Source organism: Caretta caretta, chromosome 13 (genome assembly GCF_965140235.1).
Source record: "Caretta caretta isolate rCarCar2 chromosome 13, rCarCar1.hap1, whole genome shotgun sequence".
Classification (NCBI taxonomy): Eukaryota; Metazoa; Chordata; order Testudines; family Cheloniidae; genus Caretta; species Caretta caretta.
The window spans coordinates 3,662,578-3,680,119 of record NC_134218.1 but is presented as its reverse complement, the minus strand read 5'-3'; the positions used below and the strand labels follow the sequence as shown (position 1 = coordinate 3,680,119).

The window sequence follows — 17,542 nt, the reverse complement described above, 5'->3', positions numbered from 1 at the left end:
GCAATGGGCCTTGGAGAATTAACACCTCCGCTGCCAGACTAACGATGATTTACCGTCTGGACGTTCTCCAGCACAGGGATGTGAGGCGCTCGTGACACTTTGCCCTGGGGGGCTCCTGGCTGGGCTGGGCTAATGCTCAGGGAAGGGTCATTGACTGACTCTCCTTCATCAGTTGGATTCTTTCCTTTTGCAGCCCCAGGGCTGTTTCCTGGTTTTCTTGCACCGTCGCCACCTGCCAACGTCTCTGTCTGCGCCTCCATCCCCGCAGGCCAGGAAATGGGTCCACGGATGCACCTGCAGTGAGCCCTGCTGGTCGGACAGAGGGAGCCCAGGCCTGATGGGATGTACCCACCAAGCTCATCCACCTCCTGATGGAGCAGCTGACGTGGAATTCCTGACTTGGCTTCTGGCCACTCCGCCTGTCTCTCTGCGCTGTCTGCACTGACCTTCACTTCAGGGAGCAAGCTCAAATCTGAGAAATTTAATTATTGATTTTATTCCTTTAAGATGGGGTGAAATGCAATTTACTTCTGTTTAACACATAGTGTGGCCCCGCAGCAGCGCCCCTGAGTCCTGCGGGTTCGACCCTGAGGCCCAGACTCTTGCTCCCTGGGCTGGCAGGAGCTGGGTGTTTTGCAGATGTGACCCGGTGACCTGACTGGAAAGAGCTAGTCATGTGCTCTTACCGCTGGGTCTGCCCTGACCAATCACGGGAGCAGCCTGGAGAGCGGGGTTTTAAACGATATCGTTTTCCGGGAAGAGGCCATTGGGCCTGACTGTGGGGATCACAACACAGTGTGATAAATGGAAGCTCCCCCCCCACCCCATTAATCACCCGCCTCTCGGCTCTGGGCAACCTCCGAAGAACGAACTCACTGCGCACGACTCCCTGGCCCCCTGGGCTGATGCGAGCAGGGAGCTCACAATCCATAGAGCTTTATTACGCCTTTCCTGCTACTTTCAGACTGGCTGGAGTCTCCTGCCTTTGTGAGAGGGCAGCAGGTAATTCGGTAATCACTTCCCTTTGCAAATAGACCACATTGAAGGGGGCTGCACTTACCCGGACATGCAGAGTCCTCGGGCTGACCTACCACGGAGTCAGGGCTAATTGTCCCATGTAAAAAGGACAGGAGGACTTGTGGCACCTTAGAGACTAACAAATTTATCACGAAAGCTCATGCTCAAATAAATGGGTTAGTCTCTAAGGTGCCACAAGTCCTCCTGTCCTTTTTGCAGATACAGACTAACACGGCTGCTACTCTCAAACTTGTCCCATGTAGTCAGTCAAGGACCAAATCAAGCATTTTCTGTGGGCGTAGGTTGTGGGGACTTGGGCTGAGCATTTCCTAGTGTTTTGAGATCTGGGTTTGATGCCCACAGTCCTGAAAGCTCCTGGGAGCTGGCAGTCCTTCTCTGCAGCAGCGACCTTAACGCCCCCTGAGTGACGAGCTAATGCAATGGCTGATCAGTGTGTTGCTGTCTGTACTGCTTATAAAGCACCCCTGCTGTGCTGCGGGCCACTCAACTAACTGGTGCGGAGCTGGGGGCACCGGGCGCTGCAGAATGGGTTGCGTGGCTGGGTGGGCGGAGTTGATGGGCTGGGGCAGAGGTCAGGGTTGGAGGGCACGATATTAACTGAGGTGGGGGTGGGGGTGCAGAGCTGATGTGGGGGCTGGGGCATGGAATTAATTGTTGTCGGGATGCAGTGGCCAAAATTGTATCCCCCACTATAAACTGGCAACACAACGCGACACACACATGTGGGGTGGGGTCAAAAACCAGAGGACAGCTCAAAAACCATTCATCTTTTTTTTTAATCTCATAATTTGAGGGGGGCTGTCTCCTGATTTTTGGGGTCTGACTCAGGTTGTTTTGAATGTTGGGCCTTAGCAAGACTGCTGCTTTGACAAGTCCCGTGGGAGTTATGGGCGGCCAACCCTTCTCATTCCTTGTGCTCAAAACAAACACACACCCAAATGACCCCCACACAGCTGTGGGTGAGAATCTCCTTTGCTAAGCCTGTGTTAGGTGTGTTCCTGCCCTGCTGAAGGGTTTAGCTAGACACCAGAGCTCCCACAGCCATGTGGACTTGAGGGGAGAGTGTTTAAGCACTGGGAGCTTGGGAGGGCTGAAGCACTGGGTCTGGGGTCTGAGGCAGTCAGACTGTGGGGTCCCACTGCCTCAGAAGGGGGTCAGCCATGGGGCCTGCACCTGAGAGACCCAGAGCTAGGATCAGGGACCAATCTCTGCTCAGAACCAGGCGCCCAGCCCAGTACCTCATGGACTCAGGGTTTGGCTCAATTTGCAGCAGACTGGTCTCCATCCACAAGAGGGGCCAGGATGGAACAACTGTGGGTAGAAAATATGGGGTTGGAGGAATGAAACCCACCTGGTCCATGCACAGAAGAGTCCCCTCTGCTCATGGGTCTCTCTCTGCTTGCCTGGAGGGCCATGTCAGCTGTCTGCAGCACAGTCCCCCTGGCCACAGAGAGCATCTGCCAAAGGTTTGGAGCTCTGTGTATGGAAAGGGTTGGGGATGGGGGGCTGTGTAATCTGTACCACAGCTCCCCTCCGTACTGGAGAACCCGCTTATCAAAGTACTAATAATTCACCGCAGACACCCTGGGTAACCAAAACGGTGTCACAGCCTGATGTGGGTAGAAGGGGGATGAGGAAAAAAATCTGGTGAGAAATAAAAATCCAAATAAGGTGAAAATGAAACAACGTGCTGGTCTGGCTGTTAATAACCAGCCTCTGCTTTAAGCAGCGTCAGATCCTGGAGGTGGCCATATGGGGCTGTGCTCTGGGACATGGGGGAGATGAGAACAGGGAATTGCTGCTTTGAGCCTCGGTCTGAAGCCTCCTGCCTCTGGGGCTTAAGACGGCAGGACAGTTTTTGCATTTACTTCTGTATTAAGATAAGCTGCTCTGAAGATGCCTGAATTCACCCCCAGATGTGCCGTGAGTCCTTCACTTGCCTGCCCACCGATCCCATTGTCACAGGACGTATTGCAGAGCAGAACTGCAGTGTGACCTGCTCTTACAGCCCGTTATCTCCGGGGACCCTGCTGGTTGCATGCTGCCGGGGAGAGTGTGCAAGTCTGGGTTCTGCTGGTGGAAGTGTTTCCCCCACTGTGGGAATGGTTTTAACGACAAACCTTCACGTCTGTCTAATCTGCCTAGTACTTTTATGGCCCCGCCACAGTGGTATCGGAGCAGCTCACAAACGACTGAGTGTTGCCCATGCCTGAGTTCCCCTCTCTTGGAGGGTCTGGGCTTCTATCTTTTTGGCACCCTGTGAGGTAGGCTGAGGTTATTATCCCCATTGTGTGGAAGGAGAACTCAGGCTCAGAGAGATCGGGACCAAAATGTTCAAAAGCAGCCCCGTGATTTTGGAGTGGCTCCGGTTTGGGGCACGCTCCTGGAGGCTTGCTCTCCAGAGAGGCCATCCTTCGCATGGCGGCTCCCAGTGGGGGACGGTGGGATGTTCAGTGTTTCTGAAAACTGGGCCCAAGTTGGGCACCCAGACCCAGTGGCCGTTTTTAAAGCTCTTAGCGTAAGTGGTTTGTCCGTGGAGGCCGTGACAGGGCTGGGAACTGAGCCCACATCCCGCGAGCTCGGCGGAGCCGGGGTCCTGACGCACCCCAGGAGAGGCGCCCTAAGCCCCGGCGCCGGCTGGCCCCGGAACGGTCCGTGTCTCTCCCTCCCTTGGCCCAGCTCCTGGGGGTGTGATTGGGGGTCAGATGCAGGAGGGGGCTGAGCACCCAGCAGGGACCTTGGTGGGACGGGACCCACGTGGGAACCGGGGGCAGGTGGTTGAACTGGGGACCCCAGGGGCCCCTGCGTTTCCATCTCCCCCCAGCAGAGGGCAGCGTGTGGCCGCCTCTGCGCCCGGCCGGAAGCCTCCCGCTGCCCGTCGCGCTGGGGGCCGGCAGGCGGCGCTGTGGGCGGCGCGCGTTTCCGCACGGAGGGCTTTGAGTGCTGCACGCCCGGCCCGCCAGGCGCGGCCTCCGGCGCGGGCCGGGGGGGATTGGCCGCTGCACCGGGAAGATGGCGGATCGGCAGGAGGCGCTGAGGGAGTTCGTGGCCGTGACCGGGACCGAGGAGGAGCGAGCCCGCTTCTTCCTGGAGTCGGCGGGCTGGGACCTGCAGGTAGCGCCGCGCCGGGCCGGGGGAGGGGCCGCCTCGGAACCGCACCGTCATCCCGGCATGTGGGGGCCCGGCCCGGCCCGGCCTCCCCCCGGCCCCGGCTCGGGCCGACCTCCCCGGCCCCTCCGGCTCGCTCCCCCCATCCCGGCCTCCCCTCCCCTCCCCGGCGCCCGCCCGCCCGCCCGCGGCCCCGACTTCTCCGCCTTCCCTGCTGGCCCGGCCCCGCTCCCCTTGCTCCCTACCCCGGCCAGCGCCCCCCGGCGCCTCCCCGGGCTCAGGCCGCTCCTCCTGCCGGGCCGGGCCGGGCGGGGCTCGCTGGGCAGAGCCGGTGCCCGCGCGAGCAAAGGGCCCCCCAGGCCTGTTCCCCCAGGCGCTGCACGCCCTGAACTGGCCGCTGGCTGCTCTGTGCAAACCCGTCCCCCGCCCACCAGCCTGCGGAAGACTCGGTCTCCGTCACTCAGGAGCCGTCCTGGAGCTGGTCGCCTCTCTCAAGATGTGGCTGCAGTGAGTTCCCAGCTCTCCTGTAAGCCCCTGCAGGCGCCTGTTGCATGCCCTTCGCATCCCTGCCCGTCGCATTTCTCTGGCACATCAATTCATCCAAAAATCTCAGAGCTCCTTACTAGCATTAATTAGGCCTCACAGAACCATTGACATAAGTATTATCCAGATAGGGAAAGGGAGGCACAGTAGTGAAGTGACTTGTCCAGCCAGGTCCACACAGCGATGGAGCCAAGAGTCTTGACTCACAATATTGTGCAGTAATGCCGCCCCCCCCCCCATACCTGTTATACTTTAATATGAACTGAAACTCTTTAGAGGCAGATTAAGTCATCAAGCGCAAGAACTGGGTGACAAATCACTTCCGTTTTGTAATTTTGAAATTTACAAATATCTGTGTAACTAGTTGAGGCAATCTCCTATTCAGGTAAATAATATTTATCACTGAGTTTTGTTAGCTTGAGGCATAAGATTTTATAGAAGTGTGATTAACCCAAACAGGCTGTGTGGTCATAGAATCATAGAATATCAAGGTTGGAAGGGACCTCAGGAGGTCATCTAGTCCAACCCCCTGCTCAAAGCAGGACCGATCCCCAATTAAATCATCCCAGCCAGGGCTTTGTCAAGCCTGACCTTAAAAACTTCTAAGGAAGGAGATTCCACGACCTTCCTAGGTAACGCATTCCAGTGTTTCACCACCCTCCTAGTGAAAAAGTTTTTCCTAATATCCAACCTAAACCTCCCCCACTGCAACTTGAGACCATTACTCCTTGTTGTATCATCTGCTACCACTGAGAACAGTCTAGAGCCATCCTCTTTGGAACCGCCCTTCAGGTAGTTGAAAGCAGCTGTCAAATCCCCCCTCATTCTTCTCTTCCGCAGACTAAACATCCCCAGTTCCCTCAGCCTCTCCTCATAAGTCATGTGTTCCAGCCCCCTAATCATTTTTGTTGCCCTCCGCTGGACGCTTTCCAATTTTTTCACATCCTTCTTGTACTGTGGGGCCCAAAACTGGACACAGTACTTCAGATGAGGCCTCACCAGTGTCGAATAGAGGGGAATGATCACGTCCCTCGATCTGCTGGCAATGCCCTTACTTATACATCCCAAAATGTCATTGGCCTTCTTGGCAACAAGGGCACACTTTTGACTCATATCCAGCTTCTCGTCCACTGTAACCCCTAGGTCCTTTTCTGCAGAACTGCTGCCTAGCCATTCGGTCCCTAGCCTGTAGCGGTTCATGGGATTCTTCCGTCCTAAGTGCAGGACTCTGCACTTGTCCTTGCTGAACCTCATCAGATTTCTTTTGGCCCAATCCTCCAATTTGTCTAGGTCCCTCTGTATCCTATCCCTACCCTCCAGCGTATCTACCTCTCCTCCCAGTTTAGTGTCATCTGCAAACGTGCTGAGGGTGCAATCCATACCATCCTCCAGATCATTTATGAAGATATTGAACAAAACCGGCCCCAGGACCGATCCTTGGGGCACTCCGCTTGATACCGGCTGCCAACTAGACATGGAGCCATTGATCACTACCCATTGAGCCCGACAATCTAGCCAGCTTTCTATCCACCTTATAGTCCATTCATCCAGCCCATACTTCTTTAACTTGCTGGCAAGAATACTGTGGGAGACAGTGTCAAAAGCTTTGCTAAAGTCAAGGAACAACATGTCCACTGCTTTCCCTTCATCCACAGAATCAGTTATCTTGTCATAGAAGGCAATTAGATTAGTCAGGCATGACTTGCCCTTGGTGAATCCATGCTGACTGTTCCTGATCACTTTCCTCTCTAAGTGCTTCAGAATTGATTCCTTGAGGACCTGCTTCATGATTTTTCCAGGGACTGAGGTGAGGCTGACTGGCCTGTAGTTCCCAAGATCATCCTCCTTCCCCTTATATATATTAAGAGCACTGAAAATTCTTCTGATAATCCTAATTTCAGACACCTGAAACTATTCAAAGTCTATGAAATATGCTTAATCAAGATTGTGTATGATATAGACTCCTGTATTTAGCCAGTCAGGTAGAGTGGAAGGATCTGTAAAAGTTATCCACTTGGTCAGAAGGGGTGAAAGCCAGTTATTGCTAGCACAGATTCAGCCATGGTGTGAACAGGACCTGAAAATTGTAAGTGAATGCATGATCACCTATTTGACCAATTGCCTTTTTCCCTGCAAACTTACCCTCTGGCCATGTCTACACTAGCACATTTAATTAAGGGCTTGTGCGTGCTTGGAAATGTACTGAAATAGCTATTCTGTAATAATTATTTGTGTATAAACCCCCATGAAGATACTCTTATTCTGGAATAAGGCTACCTTTTTCAGATTTAGCTAAATCCACTTTAGAAGTAGAGTAAGCTAAATCAGAAACAAGCAGTCTTATTCTGGAATAAGAGTATCCACACAAGGAGTTATTCCAGAAGAAATGTTTCAGTACATTTCTGAGTGTAGACAACCCCTAACATGGCAGTAAAAAAACTGGAAGCTGCTAGATGAGCCTTATCTCTGCTTAAGACTCCTGAAGGTGGAAATTGTTTTGTAAAATTCCTTAGAGTAGATGTGGCTTAAGCGATTGGGTGTGACAAAAGTTCTAAGTAAATGCAGTATTTTAATCTTTTTAATGGATATAGTTCTGACATCTTTCTGACAGCAATGATGTACGAGATGATTGGTCGTCTTCTTAAAAGCCACTGTAATTCTGTCCTTTCAGATTGCTCTAGCTAGTTTTTATGAGGACGGGGGTGATGAAGATATTGTAACGCTTCCTCAGCCAACTGCCAGCTCTGTGTCCAGAGGCACTGCACCCAGGTGAGGAGAAACTTTGCAAATTATATGGGTCTGCTCATTAAGCAGTTATACATGTGGGAGTGGAAGCCACTATCGAAGTACTTATACTATGCCCATCACATTGCTGTATGACCCTTATCAGAGAAGACATCCATGAATTTTGTTCAGCTTTATTTCGTAAGTTTCATTAGCCTTTGTGAAACCCCAGCAGTGTTGTATTCCCCTACCTTGGATGTGATTGCACATCTTATGCAAAGAATTTTGTAGAATGATTTTACCTCATTGCTCAAGAAGAATGGATTATTCTATTTTAGTTTGCTTTGGGGCCAGAAGAGAACTCAGCAGATCTAAACATTCTCTGTAATACAGAATACTATAATTCTCTAGAATAGTTTGCAATTCTATACGCCGCCTATCTGAGGGTGTCAAGGCACTTTACAAGCTTGAATGAATTTGGCCTGATTTTGTCCCTGTGAAATAGGAAAATATTATCCCCATTTTACAGATGAGGGATCTGAAGCACAGAGAGTTCTCATCTGATTGGTAGTTGTCTGTGTAAAATGAATTTGATGGTCTAAGTGCAGATTCTAGTGGGTAAGTGTCCACATCACAAAAAATCGCCATTTCAGTTAGCTCCCTAGTAGGTAGCTCTGCAGAAACACAGAGGATCAACAGACATGTAACCTGAACTCCGTTCACCTTTAACAGAGGCTTCGTAAACAGGGCCGCGTTAGATACCTTGCATTTTTGGGGATTATGCCATAACTATTCTGTGGATAAATAAAGGTTCCTAAATCCAGTACATCTGCAGGGAAATGACTGAAGCTTTGTTACGTTTGTTGTGTTCGTGACCCCTTATCAAGCATTGTGCGTACACTCACCTGGTATTTGTCGATGTAATGGGGAGAGGATGAGATACTTGGAGACTGATTCACCATTCTTACACCAATGTGACTCGATGGTCTAGTGGAGTGATGAATCAGGTCCGTAGGGTTGGAAGGGACCCAGATTAACCCACTGTATAAATGCAGAAATTCTTCTACTCCAGCTTTCTTCAATCCAGGTTCCTTTTTTTTGTCTTGTACAGAAACCTTTCAGATCTTTCTTTATATATCATAAAGACACAAAAGGCACAAAACTGTTTGTTTCTAGTGATCTCTTAGATATGTTTAGACTATTCTAAGAGTGTATGTTGTTTTTAATTGAAGTCAGGGAGGGAGCTAAGTGTTGGGCAGTGGTTCCCAAACTTGTTCCGCTACTTGTGCAGGGAAAGCCCCTGGTGGGCCGGGCTGGTTTGTTTACCTGCCGCGTCCGCAGGTTCGGCCAATCGCGGCTCCCAGTGGCCGCAGTTCTTTGCTCCAGGCCAATGGGAGCTGCTGGAAGCAGGGGCCAGTACGTCCCTCAGCCTGCGCTGCTTCCAGCAGCTCCCATTGGCCTAGAGCAGTGAACCATGGCCACTGGGAGCCGTGATCGGCCGAACCTGTGGACACAGCAGGTAAACAGCCCGGCCTGTCAGGGGCTTTCCCTGCATAAGCGGCGGAACAAGTTTGGGAACCACCGGTGTAGGATATTAGGATAGTCTTCCTTATTTTGACAACAGTCCCCAAGAGGGAAAGAGCAGATGGACTTTGCTGAATGGTTAATGAGGACAGCAATAGTACCTGTCCCCTCTGAGCTGCCATTTGATCAGTATATAGAGGGTGTTTAATTAGTGCAAGAACTGAAGTTCAGTGGAAATAAATGCTGTTTAACCCAGATGCATAGTAGAGGACAGAAGCACAACATAACAGCCACTTTCCTGCTTTATAGTTCACGTTACATGTCTGATATCTATCTATCTCTTTGGGGAATGTGTGCGCTTATTTGGTTATCTTTTTACAGTGACCACCGGGTGACATCATTCAGAGACCTTGTTCATGCTCAAGAAGATGATGATGAAGAGGAAGAGGGACAACGGTCAGTCTCCGGTTAAATATATAAACCACATGGTCTTTTATCTTGTGGGAGAGTATGGAACTATACAGAACCTTCTTTAAATCTGTGTTTTAATCGCTACTGACGAGTCTCCGGTTTTCATGCTCACTGAGTCTTATTCTGAAAGGCTAGTCAAAGAAAATGATGTCTGCAAGGACAGGCTTAGCACTGTTTGTAGAAATTCTCTGTACTGGTTTGAGAGTTGTGAGATGTTAAATTCAGTGGTGATCAGTACAGTTCTGAATGCATGTCCTTCTCCCCATTGTTGAGAGAAGTTAATCCCAGGGCTTGCAAAATGAGTGTTTGCATTTTTGCTAGAGCAGTGAGCCCCAGCACTCCCATGTCTTTGTTTGTGATGCTGCTGTATGGAAATGCAGTTGCAGTTCCCCTTTTCATCTGGGTTTTTCCCTTCTTTTGAGCATCATTTAGGAAATGTTAGTGGGAAATTTCCTGCAGTGACAGCTATAATGACAGCTAGCGAGGAGAGCTTTAAACTAGATTCAAAAGGGGCAGGTGATAAAAGCCCACAGGTAGGTACAAAAAAAAGTGATGTTAACAGAGGACTAAATATGGGGCGGGGGTCATTGGAGCTACATGAGGGGTAGCAATGGGGGAAGCTGCTCAATAGCTTAGCTGTCCGTATACAGAAATGCAAGGAATATGGGGAGTAAACCGGAAGAACGTGAAGTATTCCATAAACTAAATTATGACTTAATTGGCATCACAGAGACTTGGTGGTATAGTGGGGTTATGGCTTGTTCAGGAAGGATAGGCCAGGGAGAAGGTGTTGCACTGTACCTTGATATGTACTCTTGTTCTGAGGTCCAGAAGGAGGTGAGAGTCAGACCAGTTGAAAGTCTCTGGATGAAGATAAAAGGAGGGGAAAAAATGGGTGATGTCATGGTCTACTGTAGACTAACAAATCAGGAGGAAGAGGTGGATCAGGCATTTTGAGAACAAATAACAGAAATATGCAAAACACAAGTAGTAATGGGGGACTGTAACTACCCAGTCACTTGGTGGAAAAATAATACAGCAAAACCCAAAATATCCAATAAGTTATTGGAATGTATTAGAGGACAATTTTTTGTTTCAGAAAGTAGAGGAAGTAATCGGTGGGACAGCCATATTAGATTTGATTCTGGCTAGCAAGGAGGAATTAGTTGAAAATCTGAAGGTTCAGAGCGATTTGGGTGAAAATGATCATGAAATGATAGATCTCATGATTTTAAGGAATGGAAGGAGTGAAAGTAACAATGGACTTAAAAAAGCAGACAGTAACAAACTCAGAACTGGTAGGTAAGGTCCCAAAAGGAGTTCAGGAAAGATGGCAGTTTTTCAAAGAGACAGTATTAGGGGCTCAATAGCAAACCATCCTGATGCGAGAGGAAGAATAGTAAGGGTATGTCTACACTGTAAAGAAACACTTGCTGCACCAAGTCTCAGAGTTCAGGTCAACTGACGCAGGCTCACAGGGCTTGGGCTGTAGAGCTAAAAATAGCAGTGTATATGTTCTGGCTTGGGGTGGAGCCTGGACTCTGAAACCCATATGTCGCCCACATGACGTTCTGGTAAGCAAATTAGGAAATGTGGTCTAGATTGAATTATTATAAGATGGGTAAACAGCTAGTTAAGACTGTACTCAAAAGGGTAGTTATCAGTGGTTCACTGCCAAACTGGGAGGGCATATCTAGTGGGGTCTGCAGGGTCAGTCCTGGGTCTGATATTGGTCAGTATTTTCATTAATGACTTGCTTATAAAATTTGTAGATGGCACCAAGCTGGGGAAGGGATTGCTAGCACTTTGGAGGACGTGATTAGAATTCAAAATGACCTTGACAAACTGGAGAATTGGTTTGAGATCAACAAGATTCAATTTAATAGACAAGTGCAAAATACTGCACTTAGTTAGAGAAAATCAAATGAACAACTACAAAATGGGAGATAACTGGCTAGGAAGTAGTGCTGCTGAAAGGAATCTGGGGGTTGTAGTAAATCACAAATTGAATGAGTCAAAAATATGAGTCTGCAGTTGCTAAAAAGGTTAATATTCTGGGGTGTACTAACAGGAATGTTAAAAAGACATGAGGTAATTGTCCCCCTATACACAGCACTGGGGAGGCCTCAGCTGGAGTACTGTGTCCATTTCTGGGCGCTGCACTTTAGGAAAGATGTGGACAAATTGAAGAGAATCCAAAGGAGAGCAACAAAAGTGATGAAAGGTTTCGAACACCTGACCTATGAAGAAAGGTTAAAAAACTGGGCGTGTTTAGTCTTGAGAAAAGAAGATTGAAGGGCACTTGATAAGTTTTCCAATATGTTAAGGACTGTCATAAAGAGGACACTGATGAGTTGTTCTCCATGTCCACTGAAGGTAGGACAAGAAGTAATCCACTTAATCTGCAGCAAGGGAGATTTAGGTGAGATATTAGGGAAAAAATTCTAACTATAAGGATAGTTAAGCACTGGAATAGGCTTCCAAGGGAGGTTGTGGAATCCCTGTCATTGCAGGACTTTAAGAGCGAGTTAGACAAACACCCTGTCAAAGATGGTCTCAGTTTATTTGACTGTGCCTCAGCGCAGGGTGCTGGACTGGATGATCTCTCAAGGGCTCTTCCAGCCCTATGTGTCTCAGATTCTATAAGTAGTTTATAGGTGACATGCAAAGCAAATTGAATGGAGCCATCACTGTGAGGTGGCCAAGTATATAAACAATCTTACTGATGGGTAGATTAAGGCACAGATCAGTTCAGTGCCTTAACTTGGTGGTGTACCTGGCAGTAGAATTCAGGAGTGCAGATAACCAGTCCCATTAGTCTAGGTTCTCTCCTTTCCCTCTTTCCCTCCCCCCATTTGTTAAATTTGTGAGCTTTAAGGCTAGGAGATTACTTGATTGTCACTAGTTAATACACAGCTTTTCAAACTCTGTTACAGAAGAAGCTGCTGAGTCTGGCAGAGACCTCATTTCATGGTTTTCTGTTCACATCAGTTACAGTGATTGGCCAGAGTAGATGAACACTTCCCAGTAAACTGTATGACTATAGAAGAGAAAGTGAGAATAACCAACTGTGCAAGAGCAAAAACTCTTTGTGTGGGCAGCCACATCCTGGACCTGAAACTCAGTCTGCTCCTGTTACCTCTTGGGGCTTCTCAGGTCCACGTCCTGGAAAATCATTTGTCCAAGTAACTAACCCCAAGTCCCTAGATGATGATTGTTTGTTCTGTTCAGGTTCTATGCTGGGGGCTCGGAAAGAAGTGGGCAGCAGATCGTTGGCCCGCCAAGGAAGAAAAGCCCCAATGAGCTGGTGGAGGATCTGTTCAAAGGAGCTAAGGAGCATGGAGCGGTGGCTGTCGATCGGCCAGCTAAGAGCCCCGGCGAGAGCAGCAGACCAAAAGTGAGGAACGCTGGGGTCTCCTTTCCTTTCCTTATTTAAATCTGTTTTTAATGGAGGTGTTCTCCCTCCACCATCTCAGTGACAGCTGTTCTATGTTGGTGAGTGCTGGGATTCTCGTGTAAGGACAGCTACCCCTCCATTAGCGCTGATCTAGCATATGTGCCATAATGGCAAGAAAAGCTAATTCAGGGAGTCAGATGATTCATTGGCTAACAAGTTGGCCACTGCAGCTGTGAGATGTGTTACATAGCTTATAACCATATTGCTGGTACAGTGAAGCCCATGTTTACTCATGGCAATATTCTCGTGAAGGAGAAGCAAGCATTGTCTGGGTGCATATCATTCTGTAATCTCTTCTGCGTGCCTCTCTCTTGTAGCCATTTGCAGGGGGAGGGTACCGCCTTGGAGCTGCTCCAGAGGAGGAGTCGGCCTATGTGTCAGGAGAGAGGAGGCAGCATTCTGGTCAGGATGTGAGTACCTCTCACCCTTCAACTTTGCAAAGATCTTCCTTAGTGGATTATTTTATTTAGCTACAAAGCATCTGTTTTCCCTCTTGATGAGCCCAGAGAAGGAAATGGACATAGAAGGCTGAGGTGCAGTAAGCCTAGCTTTGGTAAATTCTTAGACTGGAGAGTGCTCTTTCCTCCACTTGTAGATTTAATGAATAATCAAGTGTTCTGTAGGCAGTGTTCTGCTGAAGTGTTACTGAAAAGCCTGGAAGCTCCTCATAAGCTCAAGGACCTTTTCTCAACATTTCTAGCTGTGAAATTAATGCTCCTGAAAGGTGGCATATAGAAAGCACTGGAGAATGAAATTCCCTGTATCCCCAGAGGAGGCGCAGTAGCAGTGCAGACTTCTCTCCTCTACCTGACCAGTGTGTTCCACTGTGAGCTTGGAGGGGCCACCTCTGGGGTGGGTGTGTGGCTCAGTCTACCTGTCCCATGCACTCTTTGGCTTTTTATCCAGACCTGCCAAAAAGAGGGTGATCTGTGATGGTGGCTTTGTATTGGGGAGTGACACCACCAAGCAGCCAGCCAACAGTTTTTCTTTCTTTTGTCTGTGTTGGCTTAGGGAAGTCCCCACAGGGGCACAACCCTCTATCTGAAATTATCCCGCTGGGCAGGCTTTTCACTGCCAGTCGTTGCTATGTTTTATCAAGACACTGGCAAGGAGCTAACTTTTCTGCTTGGGGTGGTTGCAGGTACATATCGTATTGAAGCTGTGGAAGAGTGGATTCAGCCTAGACAATGGGGAGCTGAGGAGCTACCAAGACCCATCCAATGCCCAGTTTCTGGAGTCTATCCGCAGAGGGTATGCAGCATGAGGCTTGGGGGGACCTCTGATGGGATGTGTCTGAGAAGGAAGCGCCTGTATGCTAAAATATAGGAATGTAGGAAATTCAGGGTGCTGGGAATCAGAGCTTAGTATAAATAGCTCATTTAATCTGAAGCATTTTCATTAGTTTCTTAACGTGGTAGCAATGGGATGGGTAAAATACAGTGGTTGCCTTTACATCGGGTATTTAGCTGTTGAAGCAGCCCCATCCCATGAAGGGATAGGAGACTTTGAGGATTAGAAGTGAGGGAACAGTCTCTTCCATATGTGGGATGCAGACTCCTGAGGATTACAAAAGGCAGGTTATCCTAAACACAGACTAGTGCGAGAAAACTTTCATGTGTGTTATGCCCTGGGAAGGTGAGTCCTCCTCAAATCCTGCTTAGCTGATGAGATGATGACTAAAGGATGCTTTGATTCCTGGGGACAGGAGGGAAGGTTTCTAATAGCCTGTGATGGGACTGGCATTTGTGGTGACAGTTCCCTGGGCAGCATAAATAGGAAGCAAGCATTATCTGGGTGCATGTTCTGTAATCTCTTCTGCATGCCTGTCTCTCTTATAGCCATTGGCAAGGGGAGGGCACCATTTTGAAGCTGCTCCGGAAGAGGAGCCCACCTGTGTGTCAAGACACAACAGAAGGTAGTTTTCAGCTCTTTATCTATGGATTTTATTACAATGCACATTCTTCTTGCTTCCAGGGAAGTCCCAGCCGAGCTCCGCAGGTTAGCACGCGGTGGACAAGTGAACTTGGATATGGAGGACCACCGTGACGAGGATTTTGTGAAATCCAAAGGTGCCTTCAGGGCTTTCACTGGAGAGGGGCAGAAACTGGGCAGGTGAGAAGACAGCAATACTGATTTGGTATCTGCTGCCATAGGCCATCTGAGCTCACACGGTTTCTTTCTTTAACAAAATAGCAGTTGATTTGGCTGTTTGTTAGGGTGACGGAATAGCTGACATTTTATAAGCATTTAATGTTGCAGGTGTTTTTAACAAATACAAAGGACTGGCTTTAACTCCTTGCTGTTAGTTCCCTATTGCAAACCCCTGTGAATCAATTGCAAAACGGCATTGATGGCAGATATAAAGTGTGTTGCAGAGGTCTGAGCACGTGTCTCTGAGCCAGGAACATGAGTTTGATTCCTGGCTCTGCCTCTGATTCTGTGGCCTACCTCAAATCACTTAACCTTTGTTTCCTTATATGTAAAAAGAGGATAACATATCTGCCCTGCAGAGCGGCGGTACGGTGGTGATTAATCATTTTAATGTTTGTAAATGCTAAATATTGTGTGTGATATGCACCCTCATTAGCAGTTAGTCAAGAGATCAATCCGAAGCGAGGAGATGGGGAGGTAGTAGGGACCATGATTAGATGTCTGGAAGTGTGGGAATGTCTAGGTCAGGTTGAGTGGGGGTTGGATTGGAAGACATTGGAGGTTGTATAATCTGTTGGCTCTGAGAGGTTGGTTTGGAGATTAGATAAGTGTCTGAGGGCCCCTGATGTGTCAACCAGTTGGTTCCTGAGTTCCTGTTCTCAGTGCTAATATGTTTGCATCTGTGCCTCTTTTTAAGTGGGAATCCTGGGCCTGGAAAGAGGTGGTTTATAAAACCTGTCCTCTATGTTTTCCTCCTCTTAGCACTGCCCCCCAGGTGATGGGCACCAGCTCTCCAGCACAGCAGGCAGAGAACGAAGCCAAAGCCAGTTCTTCTATCACCATTGATGAGTCAGAGCCCACCACCAACATCCAAATCCGGCTCGCTGATGGCGGGCGATTGGTCCAGAAATTTAACCACAGCCACAGGTACAAGGGCAACGGGAAACACAGGTTACTAACTGGGAAGGCCCGAGTGACACTGTGAACTGTACACAGCTGGAGCAGATGTTAAAATCCTGGCTAGCCAGCTAAAGGGAGCTCTGGGGATCCTTCTGTATAGGTGAATAGGAGCAGAATTACTGCGGGGTTTGGTGATTGTTAAATATTAGTAGGATAGGATTTGTTTTCCTAACAGTGACAGCTGTTGAACTGGTGATCTCTCTCTCATTTGAACACTTCAGTATTCTCAGTGTAACTGTCTGTAGTGCCAACTAAATTATCCCAAGGTCTTTGGACATCTTCAGATAATTAAGGAACTTAGCTCAGTTGACTTCTTCTGAAAGCTTGTTTGCTTAGCCACTCTCTTCACTGCAGATAGCTTGAGAGAGGAGGTTCCCTTTAAAACAGGTTCAGCGGGAGGAGCAAAATTAATTCCATGGAGTCCATTGCTCAGTAGGACTTAAGCATGTGACTTCTGTGCTGGAGTCCTGCTCAGCCAACCATTCTTGGAGAACACAGCTGGTCACCCGTACTTTTCTCCAGTTCTTATAGGAGAATTGAACCACATCTCTGCTCAAGCAGGGGAGACTGGAAGACAAATCTCTTTTCCAGGCCCCCTTGTTATCCACGATGGTATCATGCCCCCTAAGGGATCAGATAATCTGGGATCTGCCTCACTTATGCGGAATGCTGCTCTCCTGCCCATCCAGCAGTTTATAAATTACATTGCACCTTTCATCCTGAAGGGATACCAAAGCATTTTACAAACTATACATGCAGGAATCTCTTGATCCACCAACGTGTCCAGATACCATGGTGATCTGCAGGTATTAAAAACTTACTAGTATAGCCACCAATCACTGCATGTGTTTAAGGCAGGAAGTTACAAAGACTATCTAGTTGTGATCACAGCTTATGCTCAAAGGCTTTAGCCTCACTTGTAATAGGTGGAAAGCAGTTTCATGTGTTATTTCAGGGAACTCGTGTGTCTGTATAGATATGCAACAGAAAATGAAAAGTCATCGTTAAAAGTAGCTTAAATGTGAAATCTGCTTAATGTGGCTTTTGCCGTTTGCTGGTAGTGTTGATGCTGTGACATTGCAGGCACTTACACCTTCGGGAAGAGGGGTAAGGTTAGTCTGTTTCCCACACATTTGTGCAGTAAATGAAATAACAGGGTCACCATTGTGTGTTTGATCCCCTTGGACAGCATCCGTGACATCCGGCTCTTCATAGTAGATGCCCGGCCAGCAATGGCTGCTACCAGCTTTGTCCTCATGACCACCTTCCCGAATAAAGAGCTGTCTGACGAGGACCAAACCCTGAAGGAAGCCAACCTGCTCAACGCTGTCATCGTCCAGCGATTAATATAATAGAACCCATCTCTCTTCACGCGTCTACCTGCTGCGCGCATGTGTCGTTTCGTCCTGTATGCGCACCTGTGCCACGCAGCACAGTGTCACATCTACCTGTAGCTCTGGGTTCTTAGATCTTGGTTGGACTTTTTTCTCATTAGTTGCATTTCCCATGTTTTTGTGATGATCAGTGGACTTTAAAATAAATAAACAAAACAAACCCATTTTGAAA

At 48.4% G+C, this 17,542-nt stretch overlaps 1 protein-coding gene across 1 annotated transcript; it reads left to right on the top strand.

Moving 5' to 3' along the window:
* The first annotated feature begins 4,006 nt into the window (after window positions 1-4,006).
* NSFL1C (NSFL1 cofactor) lies at window positions 4,007-17,542 on the top strand. Its single transcript, XM_048820102.2, has 9 exons — window positions 4,007-4,152; window positions 7,361-7,458; window positions 9,319-9,393; window positions 12,640-12,805; window positions 13,183-13,275; window positions 14,007-14,116; window positions 14,840-14,977; window positions 15,779-15,943; window positions 17,166-17,542. Exons 1-9 carry the CDS (start codon window positions 4,051-4,053, stop codon window positions 17,326-17,328), a joined length of 1,110 nt encoding a protein of 369 aa, XP_048676059.1. The 5' UTR covers window positions 4,007-4,050; the 3' UTR covers window positions 17,329-17,542.